The sequence below is a fragment of the Vidua macroura genome, chromosome 2 (assembly GCF_024509145.1).
Source record: "Vidua macroura isolate BioBank_ID:100142 chromosome 2, ASM2450914v1, whole genome shotgun sequence".
NCBI lineage: Eukaryota > Metazoa > Chordata > Aves > Passeriformes > Viduidae > Vidua > Vidua macroura.
The window spans coordinates 89,904,412-89,927,233 of NC_071572.1; the positions used below are offsets into that span (position 1 = coordinate 89,904,412).

At 36.5% G+C, this 22,822-nt stretch overlaps 1 protein-coding gene across 6 annotated transcripts in view; it reads left to right on the forward strand.

The window, feature by feature from the left end:
- Window positions 1-1,625: 1,625 nt before the first annotated feature.
- The window catches only part of IFT88 (intraflagellar transport 88), a 43,991-nt gene continuing 22,794 nt past the window's right edge, over window positions 1,626-22,822 (forward strand). For 4 of the 6 annotated variants that reach the window (XM_053970871.1, XM_053970875.1, XM_053970874.1 and 1 more), the window contains exons 1-19: window positions 1,626-1,961; window positions 2,484-2,577; window positions 3,567-3,629; window positions 3,758-3,814; window positions 4,659-4,712; window positions 5,077-5,140; window positions 5,217-5,286; window positions 6,268-6,358; window positions 7,429-7,533; window positions 8,633-8,735; window positions 9,392-9,506; window positions 9,605-9,836; window positions 11,363-11,433; window positions 12,096-12,182; window positions 14,720-14,819; window positions 19,059-19,145; window positions 19,742-19,928; window positions 20,513-20,621; window positions 22,054-22,204. In XM_053970871.1, coding sequence (XP_053826846.1) covers window positions 2,488-2,577; window positions 3,567-3,629; window positions 3,758-3,814; window positions 4,659-4,712; window positions 5,077-5,140; window positions 5,217-5,286; window positions 6,268-6,358; window positions 7,429-7,533; window positions 8,633-8,735; window positions 9,392-9,506; window positions 9,605-9,836; window positions 11,363-11,433; window positions 12,096-12,182; window positions 14,720-14,819; window positions 19,059-19,145; window positions 19,742-19,928; window positions 20,513-20,621; window positions 22,054-22,204 — 1,836 coding nt within the window. In that variant the 5' untranslated portion in view covers window positions 1,626-1,961; window positions 2,484-2,487. The remainder of the gene's footprint in view (window positions 1,962-2,483; window positions 2,578-3,566; window positions 3,630-3,757; window positions 3,815-4,658; window positions 4,713-5,076; window positions 5,141-5,216; window positions 5,287-6,267; window positions 6,359-7,428; window positions 7,534-8,632; window positions 8,736-9,391; window positions 9,507-9,604; window positions 9,837-11,362; window positions 11,434-12,095; window positions 12,183-14,719; window positions 14,820-19,058; window positions 19,146-19,741; window positions 19,929-20,512; window positions 20,622-22,053; window positions 22,205-22,822) is intronic. The other 2 variants (XM_053970873.1, XM_053970877.1) reach the window with 2 other exon arrangements.

Sequence of the window (22,822 nt, forward strand, 5' to 3'; positions counted from 1 at the left end):
AAAAAAAAAAAAAACAACAAACCTGTCGATTGACACAGCTTTTCAAAACATGAACAAAGTAATTGAGACTCTCATATTCTCGTGAGTATGTCAAAAGTAGCAGCTGGAATGCAAGGTCTCAGGACCTGGGCCAGGGCATGTTCCCAGTATGGTCAGAGTCCATACAGGCCAGAGGCCACTTAAGTCTGAGTGTATACACCCAATATTGGAGGGTAAGGAAGTTTGACAATAGGAACATGGTCAGATTCCAGGGTTGCCTTGGCACCACCTCATTTACAAATTAGATGCACTGCCTCTTTGACACAGTGTCTTCTTTTCACTGCCCTACAAATTTGGGCTGAAACGTCAGAATAGTGCTGGGCACCAGTATGCCCAGGTCCCCAACATGGACAAGCTGGATAGCAGAGCTAAGTCTATTACCACACAATCTACCTATTGCTCAGGTACCTATTAATGCGTCTGGGGACAATGAGAAAAATCTAAAAATCATAGTTTCAATTATATATGAGGAGTCACAGGCCCCAGAAAAAGAGGGCGTATAAATGTATATATTTTTCTTATGCTGAAGTTTATGGTTTGTGGCAAGCAATGCAGCTGAAAACTTTTCCCACCCTGCGTCTGTTATTCTGCAAACTACTTGTACTCCAGACAATTCAGGTAAAGATTCTCATGTCCAAAGGTCTCAAGTTTCTGTGTGAAAGTGGTTCATGCATGGAATGTGAACAGGTTAATGCAGGAAGTGATAATGTCTTAATAATTCTTTATGTTACCTTTGTTTCTCTTGTTGGGAGCCAGAGTAGAAAGACCTTTCACTTATGCACTTATCTCTTCAGAAAGGACTTTGAGGCTGAAAGGTGAGCAACAGAAGACCCTGACATTGCATAATGTGCACAATCCCTGATGACTAAAGGATGCTCTGACATACTGTATATTGTCTTTGCAGCTTTCTTATGCTATTGGCATAAGGCAGTAGGGGTTGCAATTGGCCTCATAAAATGTTTTCTCTCTCAAAAATACTATAGGCATGTTCAGAGATCCCTTCTCTATTCTGTTTACCATTTAGGCATAGGAAACTTTCTCCAGAGTATAATGATTTGCAAATCAAATGACCCTTGTCAAATCAAATGTGGGCAAATTAACTGACACTTGTCAGGGTTTCCAAAATACCAAGAGAATGTAGTAAGGACGGCAGGTAGAATAATCTTTTTATAAGACATTAGGGATTTTTAAAATTTCGTTTCAGAGGCTATGGGATACAGGAAGCTTCAACAACTTTAGCAACTTCCTTTTTTTATATTATTTTTTAGCTTTTAATTGAGCCATTCAGTTTTAAGAGCATGTTTCTCAGCTCGTTGGAAGAAACGTTTTGGACTGCGACTGGATTGGAAATGAAGCGCGCGTTCAGGCGCCTGGCGGCGTTTTCCAGCTATGTACTTAGGCGGAGCGAGGCGAGGCGCCCCTCTCCCTCCCCCCGAGGCCCAGCCCGCCCCTCACGGTAGCACCGCCCGCCCGGGGCAGCGGCTCCGGCAGCACCCGGCCCCGCCCGCGGCTCGCCCCGCCCGGCCGCGGTGCATGCGGGGAGCGCCGCCGTGTCCCGGGCAACGCCGCCCGGCCCCGAGCGCCGAGCGGGCCGCGGGCGAGCGGAGGGCGAGTCCCGCCGTGCCCTGAGCCGCCCCCGCTGCGGGGCTCATCGCCGGCTCCCCGCTGCAGGAACCCGCGCCGGGAGCGGCTCGGCCGCGGGGCACCGCGCACGGCGGGGAAGCGACGGGGAACATCCTCCTCATCCTGCCGCTGCCGAGGAGCCGTGCGCTTCGTCCTGGCTGAGGCTTGCTTGCTGGAGGGCACGTACTTCATGGTGTCGATGAAAGCAAACGTTGCCTTCTTGAGGTTTTTATGAAAACAGGTAGCCAGGCAAAGTGAGACACCTTAGTGTCTGCCCTCTGTGAGGGAAAGGCCACCAGGTAAACACACCGTATTAGACAGGGAAATATTGGTGGAGAAAGACTTTGGAACGCGGGCTTCTTTAATGCTGGCTTTTAAAACCCGTTTTAATTGAAATGGCTTCATAACTGTAGCTATGTTGATCTTAGAGTGTAGGAAGGAAAGAAGGGAAGGGAAAGTTCGAGCAAGATTAAATACCTATCATTAGACTTACTACTATGGTTTGGCCTGTAAAGACTTACTTTTGAATATGAGTTGTCTCAAACGTGAGTTAGCTGACAGTGGAAAGACACCATGCTAGAAGTAGTATTGCGATTACTTGTTACTGTAATTTAGTTTTAATGATAAATGCCTTAAAAACAATTTTCATAACTGGTATAAGTATTAAAAAATATAAATCTGTGATATGGTGCTGTATAATACTGTTTATAGGTGAATCCTTGTTTTTATGACTAATCAAACTACTACTGTTTATATTTTGCATTTTAAAATATTTGTATAAAACCACCAATATAACAGTTGGCATGTTAAATATTTCACAGAAAAATGATGCAAAATGTGCATCTGGCTCCTGAGAATAATGAAGATGATCTCTATTCTGGCTACAATGATTATAATCCCATGTTTGACACTGAGGTAAAGTATTTGCTGTTTCCCAGCTTTCCCATACATAGAATTTTAACTTAGAAGTATAAGGTAAGAATTTATGGCTACAATAACGTACAAGTTTGCAACTGCTTCGAAGTGAAATTTATTTAGCAAGAAACATCTGAAGTTTCTCAGGGATCTTCTTGAATAGTTAATTCTTTGGTAGCTTTTTATTCCAATTAAACACTTGTGCAGATCTCAACAGATCTAATACGCTGTAATGGTTAGCATTTTTGAAGTATAAAATCATAATTATTTGTAGGCACATTTAATGTGGTGTGTCCCAGGCTGTGTGCAAGTTTTCTGACAAAACAGGCTCCTGAGTAGTCAGTAGTTCATTGATTTCCTACTGTGCTGCTGCTGGAGGAGCTCACAGTAGAATGGAATCCTGCAGGTCTCTGTGCAATGGAATCCTGCAGGTCTCTGTGCAATTGGGTAGAATATCTGGGATGTCTTAAAGTAGCCCTACAGACCACTTTTGGATAACTGCTGGTGTGGTGGAGTTGGGACAACAGTGATGACATTTGGTCCAAACCCACTAGCAAGACTTGGCATCTTGTGTGAAATCCCAGTACCCAGTTCATAAGGGCTGCTGCAGGACCTGAGAGACATGACATGTTTTAATGCCTCACATTGCAGTTGTTAATGTCAAAATTCAGCAAGAGTGTAAGTATTTGATACGAGCATTTGGATGGAAAAAGAAGTTCATGTTATATTTTATGACTTCAGCTCTCTTCCCTCTGTGTTTTTAGAAAATAATGAGTTTTTACATTTCCTAATCTAAAATACCAAAAAAGATAGACAAATAACATAATTGTAATTTATTGTCAGTAAACCATGTTGTTCAATTATCTTCAAGTATGTTGTGAAGAACTTTTGATTTTTCTTACCAATCTGCTTTCAGTAGTCTGAAGGTTGTGGAATTGTGAGTTTGCGTGTTGTGGTTTTAAATGGGTTAATGTTTTTATCTTTTCTAGGATTTAGAAAATGATGTAGCTTTTCAACAGGCAGCAAGAACAAGTCATGGAAGAAGACCCTCTGTAAGTACCTTTTAAAACACTTAGCATTAATGTAGATCTTACTATGTAGAAATACTAATAATTGACACACACAGGTTTTAATTGGTGGGGTTTTTTGTTTGGTTCTTTTTTTTTTTTTTTCCACCCAGGTGACTGCCAAAATTCCTGGTACATCAAGTCCAAGACCTCTAGCTACTGGATTTGGGGCAGGTTTTTGTTCTGTTGTATCCTTAATGAAAATGTCATTTACAAAATATAAATGTACCATTTAATTCCATGCACAAAGCGAGCCCTTCTAAATTAAGAATTTCATACCAGTGAACTGCATCTTTTCATTGGTTTTAAATCACAACTTTGCACTTGGTCAAGGCATGGTTACTGCTTGTTTTTCTTTTCTCTTGAACCATGCTGCAAATCTTTTGTACTGCATAAGGCATTAGAGTCCAAGGTATTAATTGGGTTCACTTGCAGGGGGAGCTGAATAGGTTGTTATTTGGGCTTGGGAAAGTTTTCTGGAAGTTAAGGTGAAATCAAGTCTTGACGAATACAGGCTCTGAAACATCTCCAGTTGAATCAGAAAAAGTTGGTTGTGTTCTTTGGTATGCTTGGATGTATTGATAAAATAAATCTGCATGAAAATGTAACTTAAGATATTAATACAGTGACAGATTTTATCAGCTCTACACAGAATTTTACTGAAGTATTTTGTGTAAATTACTTGTTCAATTTCAAGCTAGCAAATTCAATAATTTAATAATGGAAAGTACGCTGCCTCAGGTAATTTTCTATTTACTTCTTTTTAAAAGAGCTGATGGAAGTATCCAAATGCATAAAAAACTTCTGTTGTGAATTTCTGCTAACGGAAGTATTCAACATCTTTAAGTCTGCCAGGAATTGGCAGTATATTGCATATGAGTAACATAAATGGGAACTTTGCTATGAACTTATGTGAGAGTTAGCTCAACTTTTAAAATGTAGTGTTGAGAAGACTGTACGTAGGCTTCTTATGCTTTGTGAATGACAATTGCAAACAATTACTTATTTTTGTAGTCAAAGGCAACTTTAACTTCATCTATGGGAAGACCTATGACAGGAACTATACAGGTAAAAGTTCCAATATTTTCATTTTATATTCATTTGGAACAATGAATTTTTCTGATAAGTGTTAGATACAAGTATTTAGAAGTTCATTGAATCAATACAAATTACTACACTTTTAATTTTTCCTTTTTTGAACATAGTACTGTCAGAAAGCATGAGTGTATTGATACGTGTTTTATTTGAACACAGATGTGGGAGCAATAACAATGTAGTAGTTTCTAACACTTACTAACATGAAATGAACAATTTGTCATTAAAATAATATATATAGAATATATAAAAATTATATATAAAATATATAATTATGTCTGTATTGTCTACAACATAATTTTAGTGAGATTATTTTAATATATCTTCTTTATTTGAGGATGGGGTTTCTCGACCAATGACAGCAGTGCAAGCTGCAGGTTACACTAAAGCAGCTGTGAGAGGTATGTTTTGTAGAAATCACCAGCTGCCACAGGGAGATGTTATTTTACAGTTTTCAGTACTCTGTTAATGTTTCAGGTTCTTCATTTGATCCACTTGGCCAAGCAAGAGGTCCTGCTTCACCTCTGGAAAAGAAAACTTCAGACAGGTTTGTTCAGTTCTGCATTACATTCTTTCAAAGCATTAATAGCAACAGAAAACCAGCTGTGTGTAGAGTTTAAAAACATCCAGGCAGTTAAAAAAACCTTGAGGGGCCAAACTCTGAACTTGGTGGAATAATGCCACAAACGTTTGTTGGTATGCCAGCCAACATGTGGTTGGTTGACTTTCAGGAACATCTGATTTCAGTGATTTCTGGTTCTGACTTGCTCAGCAGCCTGGGTGTAGCTGTTGCCACACAAATGCTGTGATACTTACACATAGTTGTGCAGGACCACAAAAGTGTGTGTGACAGGCATCACACTGGGAAGTTCTTTGGGAAGAACTTGGGGGCAGTTGCCTGCTCTTTCTTTCTGTTCACTCTGAGATTGGCACTTGAGCTGAAATTTGCAGGCTGGTGCCAATGTTGGGGAGTTTGCTCAGAAAATCGTTGAACTTTCCAGTACCAAAGTTCTGTACCCCAAATGTAGCTATACAGGAATAGGAAATCCTCTGAAATATTTGGTTATTTAGCAGTGGAAAATGTCTAGAAGAACCACACCTTTTTGTTACAATCTGCATTTGCAAGCAGTGCTTTAGAATTATGTATGCAAATAAAGGTTAAATTAATTGCTTTTAATATGATATTTCATTTCATTAGTGTTTGATATGAAAGCTCATCTGTTGTTTTCTAGTTACTTCTCCTGAACAAATTTGATTTGTGAAATCTGCCTGTATATACTGTTCTTGTGAGAGGATTTATGTTTTCTTAGGTCTCTGTTCTCAAATTAAGGTGTGAATGTGATCTTTGGACTATCTTCTCTAGGCATAGCTTCACACAATACTTTCTTTGATGAGAAAACCAGTTAGTTGTGACATGTGATATGTCGTTGTGTCGTTTTATTGAGAATATAATGTGTGAAAGCTTAGTGTTTGCAGTTGCATTACTTTAACTTTAGTGTTAATCCTTTTGTTGTTATTTTTATTTTAGTTTAGAAGAGAAGATGAGGCAGTTGGAAAAAAAAGTGAATGAACTGGTTGAAGAAAGCTGTGTTGCCAATAGCTGTGGAGACTTGAAATTGGTAGTTTTTCTGAATTTCACTTCATTTCTGCTGTAATTTGTGTAGATAGATGTTTCAAAATGACTTGCAGTCAAATGTTTAAAATCATTAAAATAATTTTAGTTCTAAATTTATTATGACTCTTCTAGTCTAGTGATACCTTGCTTTGCTGGAAAAAAAAGGTAGGGGCTGTATTTCTGGCACATATATATTTGTTAAGATTTCAATGTTACAAAAATTCCCTTCTGTCTGTGTCCATGGATCTCTTCAGATGGGTCTGATGGATTCATTGTACTGGCACAGTTCTGGCCTAGGCTAGCTAGCATTTGATGGTTCCTATGTATGATCAAAGGTTACCATGGAGAAGGAACTGTTTCCGACGGACTGTTTGAATGTATTTGTTCTGTTATAGAGGATACTAGAGCATTGTTGTGCCACTGAGTAGTGGCTAATTAACCAATCTATTTTTTTAGTTTTTCCTGATCCACTTGCATGTATGGTCAAGAATGCTCTTGATGTCAAAGGGTTGTTTCTTTGTGAAACCAAACGACTTCAAGGGTCCTATAGGATATTTGTTTCTGACAAGTCCAGCAGAATATCCATTTTCCTGCAAAAGTCATCAAAGTTGTGAACTCATTATCTGTGAAATAGCCAAGTTGGATTTGCTTCCTATCATAAGGACTAGGAATCAAACTATATCTTGAAGTACTTCTTCCACCACTGGCTTCCAAATAGCCACCTTGGGTAGTAACCATTACTTTCTTAATCATTGTATGCTTGTGGAGGCACACAGGACTGCTAATGGCTCTTGCTACCCCCAAAGTGTTACTTGTACAAAGGATTCTGACACCAATCTGCAGAGAATTATAATCAGGTACATAATTGCACAGTTAAGCAGACTTAAATAACTGTTTGCTTAGTGCTGATTAAAACCTCTTGGTGAGTTATAGTGCTCTTTTCAGGCATTTGGTGCAGTCTGTAAACCAAAGAAAATAGACATGAGTGTACTGCCTTCATACTTGTTTTGAATTATTTTCATCATCTTGAGTCAGTAAGATTCAAGGCACTTTAATTCTAGTATTTTGTTTAAGGCTCTGGAGAAAGCAAAAGAAGCTGGAAGACAGGAAAGAGAATTGTTGAGGCAACGTGAACAAATCACTCCTCCAGAAAGTATCAACTTAGACCTCACTTACACAGTAAGTGCTTAGAAATCTTCAGTGACTGAAATGTTGCTAAAAAACCTCCTGAGCAGAAATGTCAGTGTTTCCTGAAGAGCGTGTATGTCTGTGTTGTAATGCTTCTGGCAGTGTACAGCGGGGATCCATTCATATTATCAAGTCCATTCCCATGCAATCTCAAATGCCAAAGAAACCACGTAATCTATGTTAAGTGGAGAAGAATTTCCATGAATATATATTCCAGATATTTAATCACATGTAAAACCTGCATATCAATATACAGCAGACGCAGACCCTGTATTTCAGAAAGAAATAGACTAGAGAGTGTAATATGCCAAGAGGAGAAAACAGAACAGAAAAGATAAGATGCTGCCTTTAAATTGAACCATAAAGTGACTGAGAATGTGTTACATTAAATAGGGTATAATAATATTTCTGAATCTTAAAGCAGGTATTTAGATTTACATTCTGGTTTTCAAATAGTAAACTTTTTTTTTTAAGTGTACAACATGCATAAAATGCTTGAGAGATATTTAAATTCATACTCCAAGTAGTGCTGTAGAGACAATTATTAACAATTAATATATTGAATTAGGCAGACCTGGAAATTTATTTTACCATGAAGGTCAGAGTAAAGCTGTGGAAAAAAATGCAGAGCTATTTTACCTGACACCAACAGAACTTCTGTTGTGAAACAGCAGTTTGGAAAAATTCTCCCCTTCTAATCTGAGTGACCACAGGCACTAGGATGATTTTCCACATGTTGGGAGTCATAAATTACACACAGTCCCTGAGAATTATCTTGTATGAATATTTTTTTAATAACTTTGCATTGTAGCACTGTGTTTACTTAGGTCTAAGGCCCACGTAGCATAACTTTGAATGCTAGTAATTTATGTACAAAAATAAAATAATTACCTAGAATAAATAGCTTTTAAACTTGTTTCCTCTATATCAATGTGCAAGAACAAAGGAACATTAAAGATGGAAAGCTTACAAGTGGTAAAGACAATAGTTCCAAGGTAAAATTATCTTGAAATTATCTACTATGAATTTAAGTTTATTACTGTTGAGAGGACAATATATTTTCTTGTTCCTGTAATTCCATTTTTTATAGGTTCTTCTCAATCTGGCCAGTCAGTATGTTGCTAATGAAATGTATGCTGAAGCGCTGACTACTTACCAAGTTATAGTGAAGAATAAGATGTTTAGCAATGGAGGTAGGTTGTATCCCAAAGTGGATTAAAACTGGTAGTTAGGCATTCAAAGTGAGGAGTGCATCTGCATGGTGCTGATACTTAGAGAACACAGCCCTCATGGCTGGCTGTCAGGTTGGGCGGCAGATATTCGTAGTCTCTGACTCAGAGAGCCAAACCATATTAAATTATACTGACTCATGAAGTCTTTTCTTTCCATAAACTAAGCTAAACATAAAGACAAATACATATTTTTCTCATGCCACATATGCTATGTGGTCTTCCCTAGTACTAATTTTTTCTCTTTAGACTTGAACTTTCCCTCCTGAAAGCTTCTTTTAGTATTTTGCATATCTCTGAGACTCCTACAGTGGGGTTTTTTTTCAGAGATGCTTATTTGCAGCTTCTTTCTGGAGAGCACTATAAATAATCTCCACTTCATCCCTCAGTTCAAAATCAGAATACATCTTACATGATAGTTCTATTCTAGGTTTCATCACTAGGTTTCATCTTCTCTCTCATTTTCTCTTGAGTTAAACTCACAGAAGTCATTTCTGTTCAATGCAGCTTTAAAGGGACATTGCTATCCTATAATGAAGACAAATTTATTAAGATAGTGTTCTACTCTGTCACTCTGAAACACTTTTAAAATGTTGTAACTCATTGACTCCTTTTGATAGGTATACTGAAGGTAAATATGGGAAATATATATTTAAAACAACGGAACTATTCCAAAGCTATCAAATTCTACCGTATGGCTCTAGACCAGATTACTAGTTCCCACAAACAGATAAGGTGAGTTTCTTCTAGAAGGCATGGTTATGAAATACAGATTTTGGATACAGTATGATTTTGTAGTTAAAAATATAACCTAAACCTGGTTCCTTACTTAGGATAAAAATAATGGAAAATATTGGAGTTGCTTTTATTAAAACTGGCCAGTATGTTGATGCCATTTCTTCATTTGAAGAAATAATGAGCATATCCCCAAACCTGAAGGCAGGCTTCAACCTGATCCTATGTTACTTTGCTATTGGAAATGGTGAACAGATGAAGAAAGCCTTCAAAAACCTCATTGAAGTTCCCTTGGAAGTGGATTATGAAGACAAATACATTTCATTAAATGTAAGTTTGAAAAAAATAAACTGTGTCTTTATACAGTAAATCAGGAGAAAGAGAGAGAGATACTGAATGCTTGGACTGTACTGAATATGAAAATTGATGTGTATTTGAATACCTGAAATACCTTTCTTACCAGCATGCATTTAGTGTGGCAGTACTGCTTAGATATGTAAAATAATGAAGAACATCTCAATCTCTTTATCCTTAAAAGAGATGTTGTACATAAAACCCACAACAGAAGATTGTCTTTGTAATGATTTTGTTGAAACTCATTTGGGCGTACTTACATAGCTCACTTACTGTTTTACCATCTTCATTTATATAAAATTTTAATAAAATATAAGGTAAAATAAAGGGAACTAAACAATGAGTGGGTTAATGCAAGTTTCCTCAAGTGAGTGCTAATAAAACTTGTAATATTGTAGTGTTATTTTGCATAAGAAAACTATAGTGACATTTACAGATGCTTAGTTTAGTTTATTAGACTTTGTTGGAAACTGGACTTCCTTTGACTTTCCATGATGCTAAAGAGAGGAAAAAATAGTTAATAGGTTTAGGGTCACTCTTAGAAAAGTCCTCTATTGAAAGATCAAGGCTTTTATCTTCTAGCAGTCTTTTTTTCAGTGATGCAAATCTTTCAGTCCTAAATATCAAATATATAACTGATCTTCAAACTGTTTGCAGCTTAAGAGTAGCTGTTGTTTCCTATTGTCATAGCATAAGGAAATAAAATTTAACATATGAAGCATACAGATATATTTATTGATATATATAATACATTTAATATAATTTCTTATATTAGAAATTATATAAGAGTAAGGATCATTAAGCCTTTGAATTAATTGAGGACTATGTAAGATCATTCATTGGAAAAAGCCTTGAGACTGCAGAAGTTATTTCTAAGGGTAGGCAAGCTATGCTTTAAACAGACATTCCAAGTTCTCTGTTTTTTTATTAAGAGATCAGAGAAAAGATCACCGTTTCCTTCTGGTCTTTATTTTTCATAAATCTATGATTTGTCCCCAGTAAACAAGGAAGGGGTGGCTACCTAACATACCCTGCATAAATTCTTTTAGAGCTAACAGAGATGTGTGATAGAAACCATAAGATGATCATGCAAGTTATTTTAATGAGGAGGTAGCACAAGTCCTCATCTGCTGAATACCACAGTGGTTCAGCAAATGCTTATTTTTAAGCATGAGAATATTCTCACTGTGATCCTCCTGTGATCAGACCAGCCTTCCTGATCTGATACACGTGACAGGAACTACATCTGTTAACAACCTTCATGTGAGCTATGACAACATGCATGAGCAGAAAAACAGTATTGAAGTAGTTGTAATGCCAAATTTCAGAGTACATGGTTAGGAAACTACTTTGAACTGAAGCTAACTTTTTCAAATGTGGAAAGGAAGTGACATTATAGACCATTTATTTTACATCAATTTGTGTTTGCAGTCACATTGCCTATAAAATAAATAAAATGTTTGTATGCTGGTATAATTTGCAGTTGCTTTGTCCCCCTCCAGGATGATCTACATACGAATCTACTGATTGAAGCCATTAAAACTGACAGTTTAAGTCAAATACAACGTGACAGGTAATGGTGGACTCTGTTTTTTCTTGACTGTGGTGCCTTGAATTTTAGCTCCAGGATTATCAGTCTTGTCACCTGTCCACAGCTCTTGTTAGTAAAGTGTTTCTTAGGAAAGAACTTGCTCAGAAGAACCAGTTGGATCACTCAGTTCAGTGTGCTACTCTAAAGTAGACTATCTATCCCAAATGTTACAGGGTACACTGCTTAAAACTTACAGCGTTTGAGATTTTTAAAAAATACAACTAGTGTGCAGTGAAAGGAAAACAGAAAAAACTAAGAGCTTAATCAAGATACAGGGGGATAATGGTAACAGGGAACTGGTTACATTGACTTCTGAGATTTGTACTGAGTGCAGGAAGAAGCCAGAACATGTTTTGTTTTGTTTTTTTCTATACAGGTTTTTGAAATGGTGACATAGAATTGTATGCAAGTATAGAATGGTTTGGGTTGGAAGGGACTTCAGAGATGATCTGGTTCCAGCCCCCCTGCCATGGGCAGGGACACCTCCCACTAAACCAGATTGCTCAGAGCCCCATCCAACCTGGCCTTGAACACTTCTAGGAATGGGACATCCACAGCTTCTCTGGGCAGCCTGTTCCAGTGCCTCACCACCCTGACAGTGAAGAATTTCTTTCATGTTTGTGTGGGTTTTTTTTTTCCTTTAGGAAGTCCTTGGCAGAGGAATACATCATGACAGCTGCTAAACTCATTGCACCAGCAATCGAGACATCTTTTGCAGTAGGCTATGACTGGTAAGAGTCAAGTGGGGCTTCTTTTTGTCTAAACTGTGTCAACTCTTGTGTTGGTTATGAAACCAGTTCAGAGATGGAAGCAGACTGGGAAACATGGTTCTCTGTGCAACCAGGCTATTTTCAGTTTGCCTCCTAACATAACAAAGCATTGGAGTGTGTTCTGTCTTAAAAAGTAATTTATCATCGAAAGTCAGCTCTTAATTATACATTTTGTAGTGCTCTGAATTCACACAAAAAGTTCAAGTGAATTTGAAAATTCCATTTCAAAATTGAAAAGCTTTCAAGAGTCTCAGCAGACAAATGCTATATGGAAGGCAGTGATTGCTAGTCTTTAAGGTTGAAGATGGCATAATGAAGACTTGGGGTGCTTAAGAAGTTTTAATCACTCCATAGAGTTATTATATAAAATACTGGAATCTAAATTTTAAGAAAGGTTTGTTTGAATTTCATTTATGAACTTAAAGTTTATAAATTTAATCTGCCATTTCCTAAAACACTTACACAAGTGTACACAGTGATAGACTGCTGACAGAGTTCATCACTTGGACTTTAATTTTCAATGTATAGCTTAGCTTTTGTTTTCTGAGGTATTTTCTAGAGCAGAATATTCTTCTCTTTAAAACAAATTCAGTTAGACACAGTTCCTATAACGACAGTATAAAAATTAATAGCATAAGTTTTTCAAAATTTATTTTTAGTTTTTTATTATAAGGGCTTTGATATTTTTTTGTATTTTAGTAGCATTGCAGAATAGTATGCATGCAAATGAATGCTGTGTACTGCAGGCACAATATTACTAACATATATGTTAGTGTTTGGGCAATGAATAATGTTTGATGGGAAAAGAGGACTGTCCTTGACCTGGGGTTTATGGCCTGTTAGGATTATTCTCAAATTTTGCAGGTTCTATAATTATAATTCACTAGGAAAGCTGTTTATTCTAACAGGAAACAATCTCTCACACAGACATGTATTGTCTGCTAGAGTCCACAAGGTGGTGTTTGATGTTTTAATAATAATTATAATCTTAAGATTTCCCTACTTCTGCCATTCTGAATTATCAGGACTTAAATAATACGTCTTGTGAAAAAATATGTTGTTGTTTTCTAATTTGTTAGCATGAGCAAGTCAGATTTGTTTGCCCTGTGTCTTGTTTTTTGTTCAGAAAAAACAGAAAAGGTTGTCAGATACTCAGTTTTCTTAGTGCTATCCACAGAATACTTGTCATAGTGTAACACACTCTCAAATATGTTCTGGCTAATTGAACAGCTTTTGCTGAGATCTGTGGGATTGTTTTTTGTGTATCAGGACAGATTTGCTCTTTGTTAATTTAAGCTGAGGTATTCAAGCCCAATGAAGAAGTTTAACCAGCAGCTTGAGCTTAGTTTTTCTGATTATTAACTTTATTATGGGTCCTCTGAGTATTAAATGTACTTTCAATCAAATTCATTTTATTTAGAGAAATAAAATGGGGGAAAAATATTCTTCAGAGTTCCTAACTCCTTACTTAAAATGTGACATAATATTGGGACTATTCTGTCATATTTAATAAAGAACAATTGGATAGTTAGATCTCATTGCATTTTATGGTTAAAGGATGTTTAAACTGGCAGTTGAAAATGCTTTTTTGATGTTGCAGACATCTGTAATAAAATAAGAAATTACCAATATTTATTACAACTTTTCTTCTAACATAAAATACATTTGTCTAAAGACTGTCCATGTACCAAACCAATTATAACAGCAGGCAGTTTGTTGAATTAAACTTCTATTGGCAAAATAGCCAACTCTTAAAAGGAAAGAAGGTGGCTTTCCACCAGTTAAAAAAATAGTGGAAGGTGTTAAGGAAGCATCCCACAAGATGTTAATTTACTGTGCCTATTTTCCAAATGTATGAGAGAACAGGATATGCATGCAATAAATAAAGGTCTTACATAAATGATCAGGCAGCTGAAAGTAGATCACACCAAACTGTGGAAGATTGTGGCTGTGAGTGAACATCCGAACTGTCTGCTGCCTTCTGTTCTGCACTCATTTTGCAGAAGACCCTAAGCCACAAATTACTGGGAAGTGACTAGAAAGAGACCTGTTATTAATGACTTGATTAGTATTATGATGTAGCTCAGGGACACAGTTTGTAGTCTCTGGCTTTGTTCACTAATATTTTTTATAAGTTAGGTAATATATGCATCTGGATATGAAATTTGAAAAACCACATTATAGAATGTAGCCAAAGAAGATGGCTTGAAAAATTATTTTAGTCAGTTTTTGACAACAAGTATTGCTCAGTGATAGAAAATAAAGTGATATTTAGGCAACTGACTTAAACAAGAGTCAGCAGAGATACTGTAATTAGGGTAGGTTATAGGACTGAAATATTCTTACACGTATTTTTAATCAGAGTGCTCTTTGCCACTGTGAAGAAAGATGAGCTAAGAAAATTCAGTTTGGAAAGCAAATTAGCTGAAAAAAATGTAACTTGGAGGCCTTTGCATAGATGCATTTTGTTTGTCTTCATGGCTTGCTTTCTGTTGCAGGTGTGTTGATGTGGTGAAAGCTTCCCACTATGTAGAATTAGCCAATGATCTGGAAATAAATAAAGCCACTACTTACTTGAGGCAACAGAATTTTAACCAGGTATAGTAACTTCTCACATTAGTACTTTTCAATGCTGTATTTGCAAATATACCATTATTAGCCACAGCATATTTTTTGGCTCGGGAAAGTATGATTTATGCAAATAATAATTATTTTGACACTGATCAGTAAAATAACTTCATAAAAACAATGGCAAGAGACAAGTTTTATCTAAGTGAAACTTCTGCTACGGGAGTTAGAGTGAATACAGTGCATTTCAAAATCAAAACATCTAAGCATAGTTTTCTTCACTGGGTGTCCCAGCTGTCATTGCAGTTAATGGAACTCGTGTCAGTACAGTCAATAGAGCCTAGAAAGCCTGTTGCTAACCAGCCTGGGGGTGTTTTCATTAATATGAGCTGAATCTTTCTCTCAATTAGGTTGACTATAGTACAGAAATACATGCATCTGCACCTGCTATGTATAGTTACTGTTTATGCTCTGGTGTTCTTGCTGTTCCCCACGTACTACAGCATTCCCTAAAATACTATAAATTGTCCTTATACTTTAGTTAGCTCTTTTGTCATTCCACTACATACAAGGCTTGTTTTGGAATATGAGTAGTTAGAAAAAAGTTTCATCTGAACAAAAACAAACTCAAATATCTGACAGGATTTGATGTGTTTTCTTCTAACATGCACTGGCCGGTACATTCAGTGATAGGAACGCTTCATAAATAAGAAGGAATAGAGCAATCCCCAGCTGTGTGAATGGCAAGAATTACAGTAGATCATATACAGCAAAATTAGAGCTGAAGCTGTGGATACCTGTCATCTTCTAAGGTCATTCATATTCCCTCATCTTGGAGGGATGCACACAGGGCCACATGCTTAACTTCAGCCTGCTTTTGCTTCTCATATTTAAGCTTTTCTGGTTTTCTGAGCAGCTCTTGCTCTTCCTGTCTGTCTTGTCCTCTTCTCCTGTATCCTGTATCCCTGTAGATACAGCAAGAGATTTATCCTATATTATTCTGCATGTCTGACTGTTGTGGTTTAACCCCAGCTGGCAACTAAGCCCCACACAACCACTCACTCACTCCCTGCCCTGCTGGGATGGAGGATAGAATCAGAAGAGTAAAGGGAAGAAAACTCATGGGCTAAGATAAAGACAATGTAATAGGTAAAGCAAAAACTGTGCACACAAGCAAAACCAAGGAATTCATTCACCACTTCCCATGGGCAGGCAGGTGTGTTCAGCCATCCCCAGGAGAGCAGCACTCCACCGTGCATAATGGTGGCTTGGGGAGACAAGCAGCATCACTCAAAAAATCCCCTCTTCCTCCTTCTTCCCCAGCTTTATATGCTGGGTATGACACCTTACGGTCTAGAACCTCCCTTTGATCAGCTGGGGCCAGCTGTCATGGCTGTGTCCTGTCCTCATTCCATGTGCACCCCCAGTCCACTTGCTGGTGGAGTGGGGTGAGGGGCAGAAAAGGCCTTGGCTTTGTGTGAGCTCTGCTTAGCTGAACCTTTGTTACCAGCAGTTTCCAGCACAAATCCAAAACAGAGCCCCATACAAGTTTCTAGAAAAAGAATTAACTATCCCAGCCAAAACCAGCACATTGAAACCTTTTCTGAGATCAGTAAGCAGTTTGAGAGTTTGCAAGGTTTTGGGCAAATCTGGTAGCTTTACTGATGATAGCTTTTGAAGGGAGAATGTTGCAGGTAGGTAAAAAGTCTTACGATCTCAATAATTTATTGTTTCAATGGTAATTTTTTGTGATTTCCAGTTAGTGTTCAGAATGGGATAAAAAAAGTAAAATCAGTTCTCAGAGGTAAAATGAGATACAGAGATTGTTGGTGATTTTTTCTGGAGTACTTCAATGGAGGGAGAGGGAAGTGTGTTGGAAGTTAGACGTAAGGGGGGAAGAATCTTTTTACTTGGATTATGTGACGAAGACCTTTAACCTGCACTGGAACCACTTAACAGTAGAGTGGGACTGCAAAATGGTGATTGCAGAGCATCTTTGTATTTGTTTTGTTCTAATAAAACTGCAGCTGACATTTACATTCATCCTGCCTGTCTGTTGTTCATGAACTTCCTAACTCACCAACTGCTCAACACACCTTTGGTTGAATAACTGGAATGGAAACTTTCTGAAATACTCAGTTACAAGGCTGAAGGTTTATTGCATCTTTTTTTTTAAAAAAAAAAAACAAACTGAAATAGATTTCTCCTGTTAAAACAATGGGGTTAAGTATGGGTTCATCATAATGAATATATTATTTTAAAATAGTCCTTGCATATAAAATATAATTAAAAGGAAAATTACCGTGTTATGTTTAGTTGTGTGTGTAAAGTATTTTGAATTTTTTTTAATATCAAAGAAAAACTTTGAAATTTCATTTAAAAACAAAATTCTACAAGTTAACCATGCATCTTCTTAAGATCTCTGGCACACCCTGCTAGAGTCAGACAAACTGCTTTGAAGTTTAACCTCTATAAGCAAATAATTTAGATACACTAGAAGCAAGTCACAAAAAATATTTTGGATAGTCTGTTTTGATTGTTAGACCTAAGTAATTCTTATTGTTGGGATTAAAAAATTAGAAGTTCTTTAGAAATCTTTAAATGTAACTGATGATGCAGTGCTACTTTACAAGGACAAAAGGAATATTGCCTATGGATTTTCATCCCAGGGCTCATAATTGCTGAAATGGTTTAAGAGACCCACAACATAATTTACCAGTAAATGAATTGAGTTCATAATAATGTGGACTTTTTGTTATACATGAAAAAGGCATTTCTGTCTGGTCTTTATCATCCAAGGTGCCATTTAGCAGTAAAAGCAAAGGAAAATAAATCAGATACAATTGGAAATGGCTTTTCAGAAAGTAACTTTGAACTGTAAAGCTCTAAATTCACCAAAAGTTAATTCCATGAGGAAGCAAATCTTTGCAGAAGAGTAAAGTACCTCAGATGTAGTAGTAACATCTGGACATATTTGGGATCATTCCCTTCTTAGAGAAAGTCACAAATATATATACATAAAAAAAGTTTTAAAGTATCGTAGTTACAATTTTTACATTTCTGAGGCCACAAAATCTAGAGCCTAACTTTTGAAATGCTTTTCTTGAATGAAATTGGTGTATTTTAAAAGAATTTTCTATGAGAAGAATATTAGGATCATTAATAGTTCATAGTTCTTGGGTAGAATGTAGTTGACTAAATCTATGAACTACATTTAGCTGTATATATTTTGTCATTTTGCACATCATTAATACAGTTGTGGTTTTTGTGTAGAGTAACTGTGAAAACTATGTATGACAGACAATTAAAACTTCTCTTTATGTTTGTTTTGGCATTTGACATATAGTATCATGTTTTTGCTTTGATATGTAAACAGCAGCTTGAAGATTTCATGCAATGGAGGAAGGAAACTTTTGAATTGCTAATGTTGATGGTTAAATTCTGGTTGCCACATCTGTGTTGTAATAGATGATGGAACTGGGCTCACTGTGATAGTCTAACAGTTTGTGTTGTTAATATAAATATTTAGCATAAGGGAGACAGGTTTATTTAATAATTTAGTCTGCAGTTACAAGTGTATTCCATAGTCAATGAAAAGAAAAAGCTGCCTTTTATATCAGAGGGATTTTTGTAGTTTGTTATAAATATGCTCTTTTTTTTTGTCTATAAACATCTTAACTAAATTTCATAAACTTCAAAATATTCATGTTGAAGTTTTTTAAAAATTCTTCTGGCCTTAAGCTTCACATTTGAGTACTTTCTAAACTTAGACAATTGTCATTGTCTTACGACATAAAACAAAGGCACATTGAAATGCAGTCCTACACTATGGTGTGTATTTTTTTATATAGTGTGTTCTTTTTCAGCTTTTTAATAAAGGTTTTATGTCAATTCATTTGTGTTCACTTAAAGAACTAGAAAAATAGGCATGAGAATTTTCATTAGTTGACTAGATTAAAAGCAAATCATCTAAGACTGCATTTTGTACGTACAGAATTGTCAGATACCTGTAGTTCACAGTAGCCTTATCTAATCTAAATTTTGGATAGATAATAAATAGCCAATATTATTGAAATTTTGTGATGAAAATTAATATTGTATAAATACAGATACAATTTTGTACATGCTCAGAAGTATGTTACAAGCTCTAGTAATTATCATGTATGTGAGCATATGAGTTGATAATTTCAGCTGTTTGTTACTGTGAAGAAAGGATTTTGGAATAAGTTCACTTCAGTGTGAAGTAAGTTGTTTTCAAATTATTTCTAGGCACTGGAGACTTTGAAAATGTTTGAAAAAAAGGATAGCAGAGTAAAGAGTGCAGCTGCAACAAACCTTTCATTCCTTTATTATTTGGTAAGTGCTTCAACGAAATCAGGTAAGAACTGCAGTTTATGTAGCAACCTCTGTATTTTTGTAGCAATTTTTGTGTCTGCCTAAATAATCTCTGTAAACAAGAAGAAACTTCGCCTTAGAGTAGTTATTCTGGAACACCAGTTGGAATTTGGATCAGGTCCCTTTGTATAGTATTGATGGAAGAAGAGTGAGATTGAGCCCCAGGCCACAGAAACATGCTTGCAGTTGGATTTATGCAGAAGCTCAGTGGCTGGAGTTAAAACATTGGCCCTGGGAAGCCTGGCTGAACTTCAGGTACACGTGAAATAGGTAGCTTAGGCAGATGTGTTTGTGTGTGATGTTTGTAGGGTATGGATTTTTAATTTTTTTTTTAATAAATGCTACTTTATTGCAATAAGGAAAGCTTGCAGACTGAATGGGACAGAGTGGCAACTTGAAAGAAATTATCTACCTTATGCAAATATGTAAGAAGTATTTTAGGACTGAGTAATGGGGTTGTTTTTCATCCTCAATTCCCTGAAATTCCTGGAAGAAGCCACAGCTGCAAGAAAATTAGCTGACAAATGACTAATATAATGTTTGTTTTGTTCATGTAGGGGAATGAATTGGAACAAGCAACTAACTATGCAGATTTAGCAGTAAATTCTGATAGGTACAATCCAGCAGCTCTAACTAACAAAGGAAATACTGTTTTTGCAAATGGAGACTGTGAAAAAGCAGCTGAATTTTATAAGGAAGCTCTCAGGAATGATTCCTTATGCACTGAAGCACTTTATAATCTTGGTAAGTCACAGGTGCTATTGTGACTGAAGGTAACACTAGTGTTTCTGAGAATCTATCTTTGAAAGTTTTCTTATAGAAATGTGTGTGAATTATTATTACTTCACTGAGTAATTTATGTTATGGCAACATATTAACTTATACTACGTGTCTGTTCTGCAAAAAAAATTCCCAGTATTAACAACATCAATTAGTAACTGCAGATTAATAAGTTACTTTGAAGATTAAGATTAAGAAATTCATACTACCTACTGAAAGGATACCAGTTTCAGCATTATTAAACTATCAGTCATTCTCCTTTAAAAGCCTTGCCTTTCCCTCATTCATCTTGTTCAAAAGATGAGATTACATAAGTTCTTGGTCTTTGATTGGGTTCACGTTCCTTGTGTTCATCAGTTTGGTAGGTCATGCTGGCTGGTAACAGTTCTGTGCATGGCTCTCACAAATAGAGAGTCCTTTAAAGTCAAGGCAGGTATGCTGCCTCCAAATACTGTGTTCCTATTTTGCTTTTCCTGGTTATCCTTTCAGTTAATATACTGAAGTAATCTGTTTCTCATTATATTAATACTGTAACCTTTATTTTTTAGGTTTAGCTTACAAGAAGTTAAACAGGATAGATGAAGCTTTGGATTGTTTTCTGAAACTCCATGCAATCCTTCCAAATAGTGCCCAAGTCCTTTACCAGCTAGCAAGCATGTATCTTTTTCTGGGTTATTATAAGGAATGGTGGTTTTAGTAAACTCATTTAATCCGAAATACGTGTTTCAGTTGTGTCAAGGTGATTTAGAAATTTACTATGGTGTCCATTATAGTAAAAATGATTTATTATCTGATGTTTGTGAGAAAAATGAGACCAGAACTTAACCTTTATTGAATATTTCCAGTGAAGCAAATGAAGAACATTAAGACTGCTTATATTGCAGGGATTAGATTTACAGTCAGTATTAAATTGTGTCATGGAATATTTAAAATGCTGCTGGTTTGCTATGAAAATAATGTGGCAGATGTAAGCACAAGTAAAATAAGAAAAAAAGTATATAGCTAATAAATGTGAAGTTCTGTTCTGAAAGCTGTTTTCAGATTAGTTAGTATGTGTAAGAAAATAATTGTCTCCCAGCACAGCAAAAGCTTCAACAGATTGAAAAGCTGAGGGAAGAGATTGGCTTTGCATGTCACCAGTGATACCCTAAACTGTGAACTTCTTTAACAATGCTTCTGAGGATGTCCAAACTCTATTAAAATCCTCCCAAAGGCAGAACAGATTCCAGCTGATGTACTACACTTTTAAGAATAGTATAGGTAATAAAAATATATTCTAATCAGTAAAGTAAGTAACCTCCAAATATACTAAAGGGCTCTGATCTCTATTCCATGTATAGCCCCTTTACAGCAGCACAAATGGCCCAACAGCTCTGAGTGTCCATCTAGGGAAGAGCTTCTCTGCTCCCCTGCTATGTAAAACTGATTTCCACCAGTTCTCAGAAGCTTCTTGAGTATCAGGTAGAATGGAGCAGAAAAAAACAGGTTGGGCAGTTAGCTCCAGCTGACACTGCTGTAGAGCTCTGAGGCATTGTGCCATTCCAGAGGGAAGAGCACATTGCAGGCTGAGTTACAGCTAAAACTGCTGTTCTCTGGACCAGAATAGTCTGGGCTGTGCTCCTTAGACATACAGCAGAAAACCTCCCTGCTGGCAAAAGGCTGTTCTTGGGAATAGCAGTTTTACCTAATCACTTCAGAACAAAATGCTGCTAGTACAGAAACTAGTCAGGTTGTAAAGGCTGCAAATAAATGGTCTGGCTCTCACACTTCATTCTTATAAATGAGGGAGTCGAAGTAAGATTAGTGTCAAAGAGAGAGAGAGAGGACAACTGAGCCTAAAGTTCTGTTGAGTCCAGTGTGGTTCTAAGGTGAAAGAGTAGTCAAAGTCTCTGAATACTTTTCTTCTTCTAGTATAACAAAAATACTTTCTGATACAAATGAAATTATGAATACAGTGTAGGGGGAAAAAAAGTCATTGTACCTCCACACTACAGTGACTGGTGTAGTGTTCAGCATATGGATTGCATTAGATAAAGTAGTAGTAAATCAAGCTACCATTGGCATCAGTCCTTGACTGAGGAAAACTCAGATACCAGATCATGGAAGATCCCAATCAAGCCATAGAGTGGCTGCTGCAGTTGATCAGTGTAGTACCAACTGATCCACATGTACTTTCAAAGCTAGGGAATTTATATGATATTGAAGGTGATAAATCCCAGGCTTTTCATTATTACTGTGAGGTAATTTTGCTTTTTCAATGCACTTTGTCCTAAATAAAGAAAATTTTGCCATAGGTTCCAATATCAAATTAATAATTGATTAATTTAAACCTTACAAAGTGTCATCCAAAAAGAGGATAAGAAAGAGATACTGGGGGAGAGTTAACAAAATCTGATTTTTGTAGTCAGATCCTAAGGCTATGTTTCCACATGGATATTGGCCTCAGACTTTCCATTTTCTTTTATGTAGTCATTGTTTACACTGATCTGTAATAATGTTAATTCAAAATACAGCCTGGGACAAAATAAAATCGGGATATAATAGAAGTAATTTTAGAGGTGCATAATGTGACTGAGGTGATTGGAAACTGTGTCTGTATAATATGGAGATACTAAGAGATTGTGTTTGGTTTATGTTTGGAAGTTTTTATATATGTTTTAACAGTATAGCTATACATTATGTATACACAGTTGCCTAAAGATAGGCAGCTTTCATTTCAAACCAGCTGTTCTACTGTCCATAGTTTGTAGAGGTTCTTCTGTGTTAGAAACGAGAATAAGACAGGAAATGTCTGGTGCAGTCTGAGAGTTCTCTTTCTTTATCTGTGCAAAGTGAAGATCACCGAAGGCTGTGTTGCA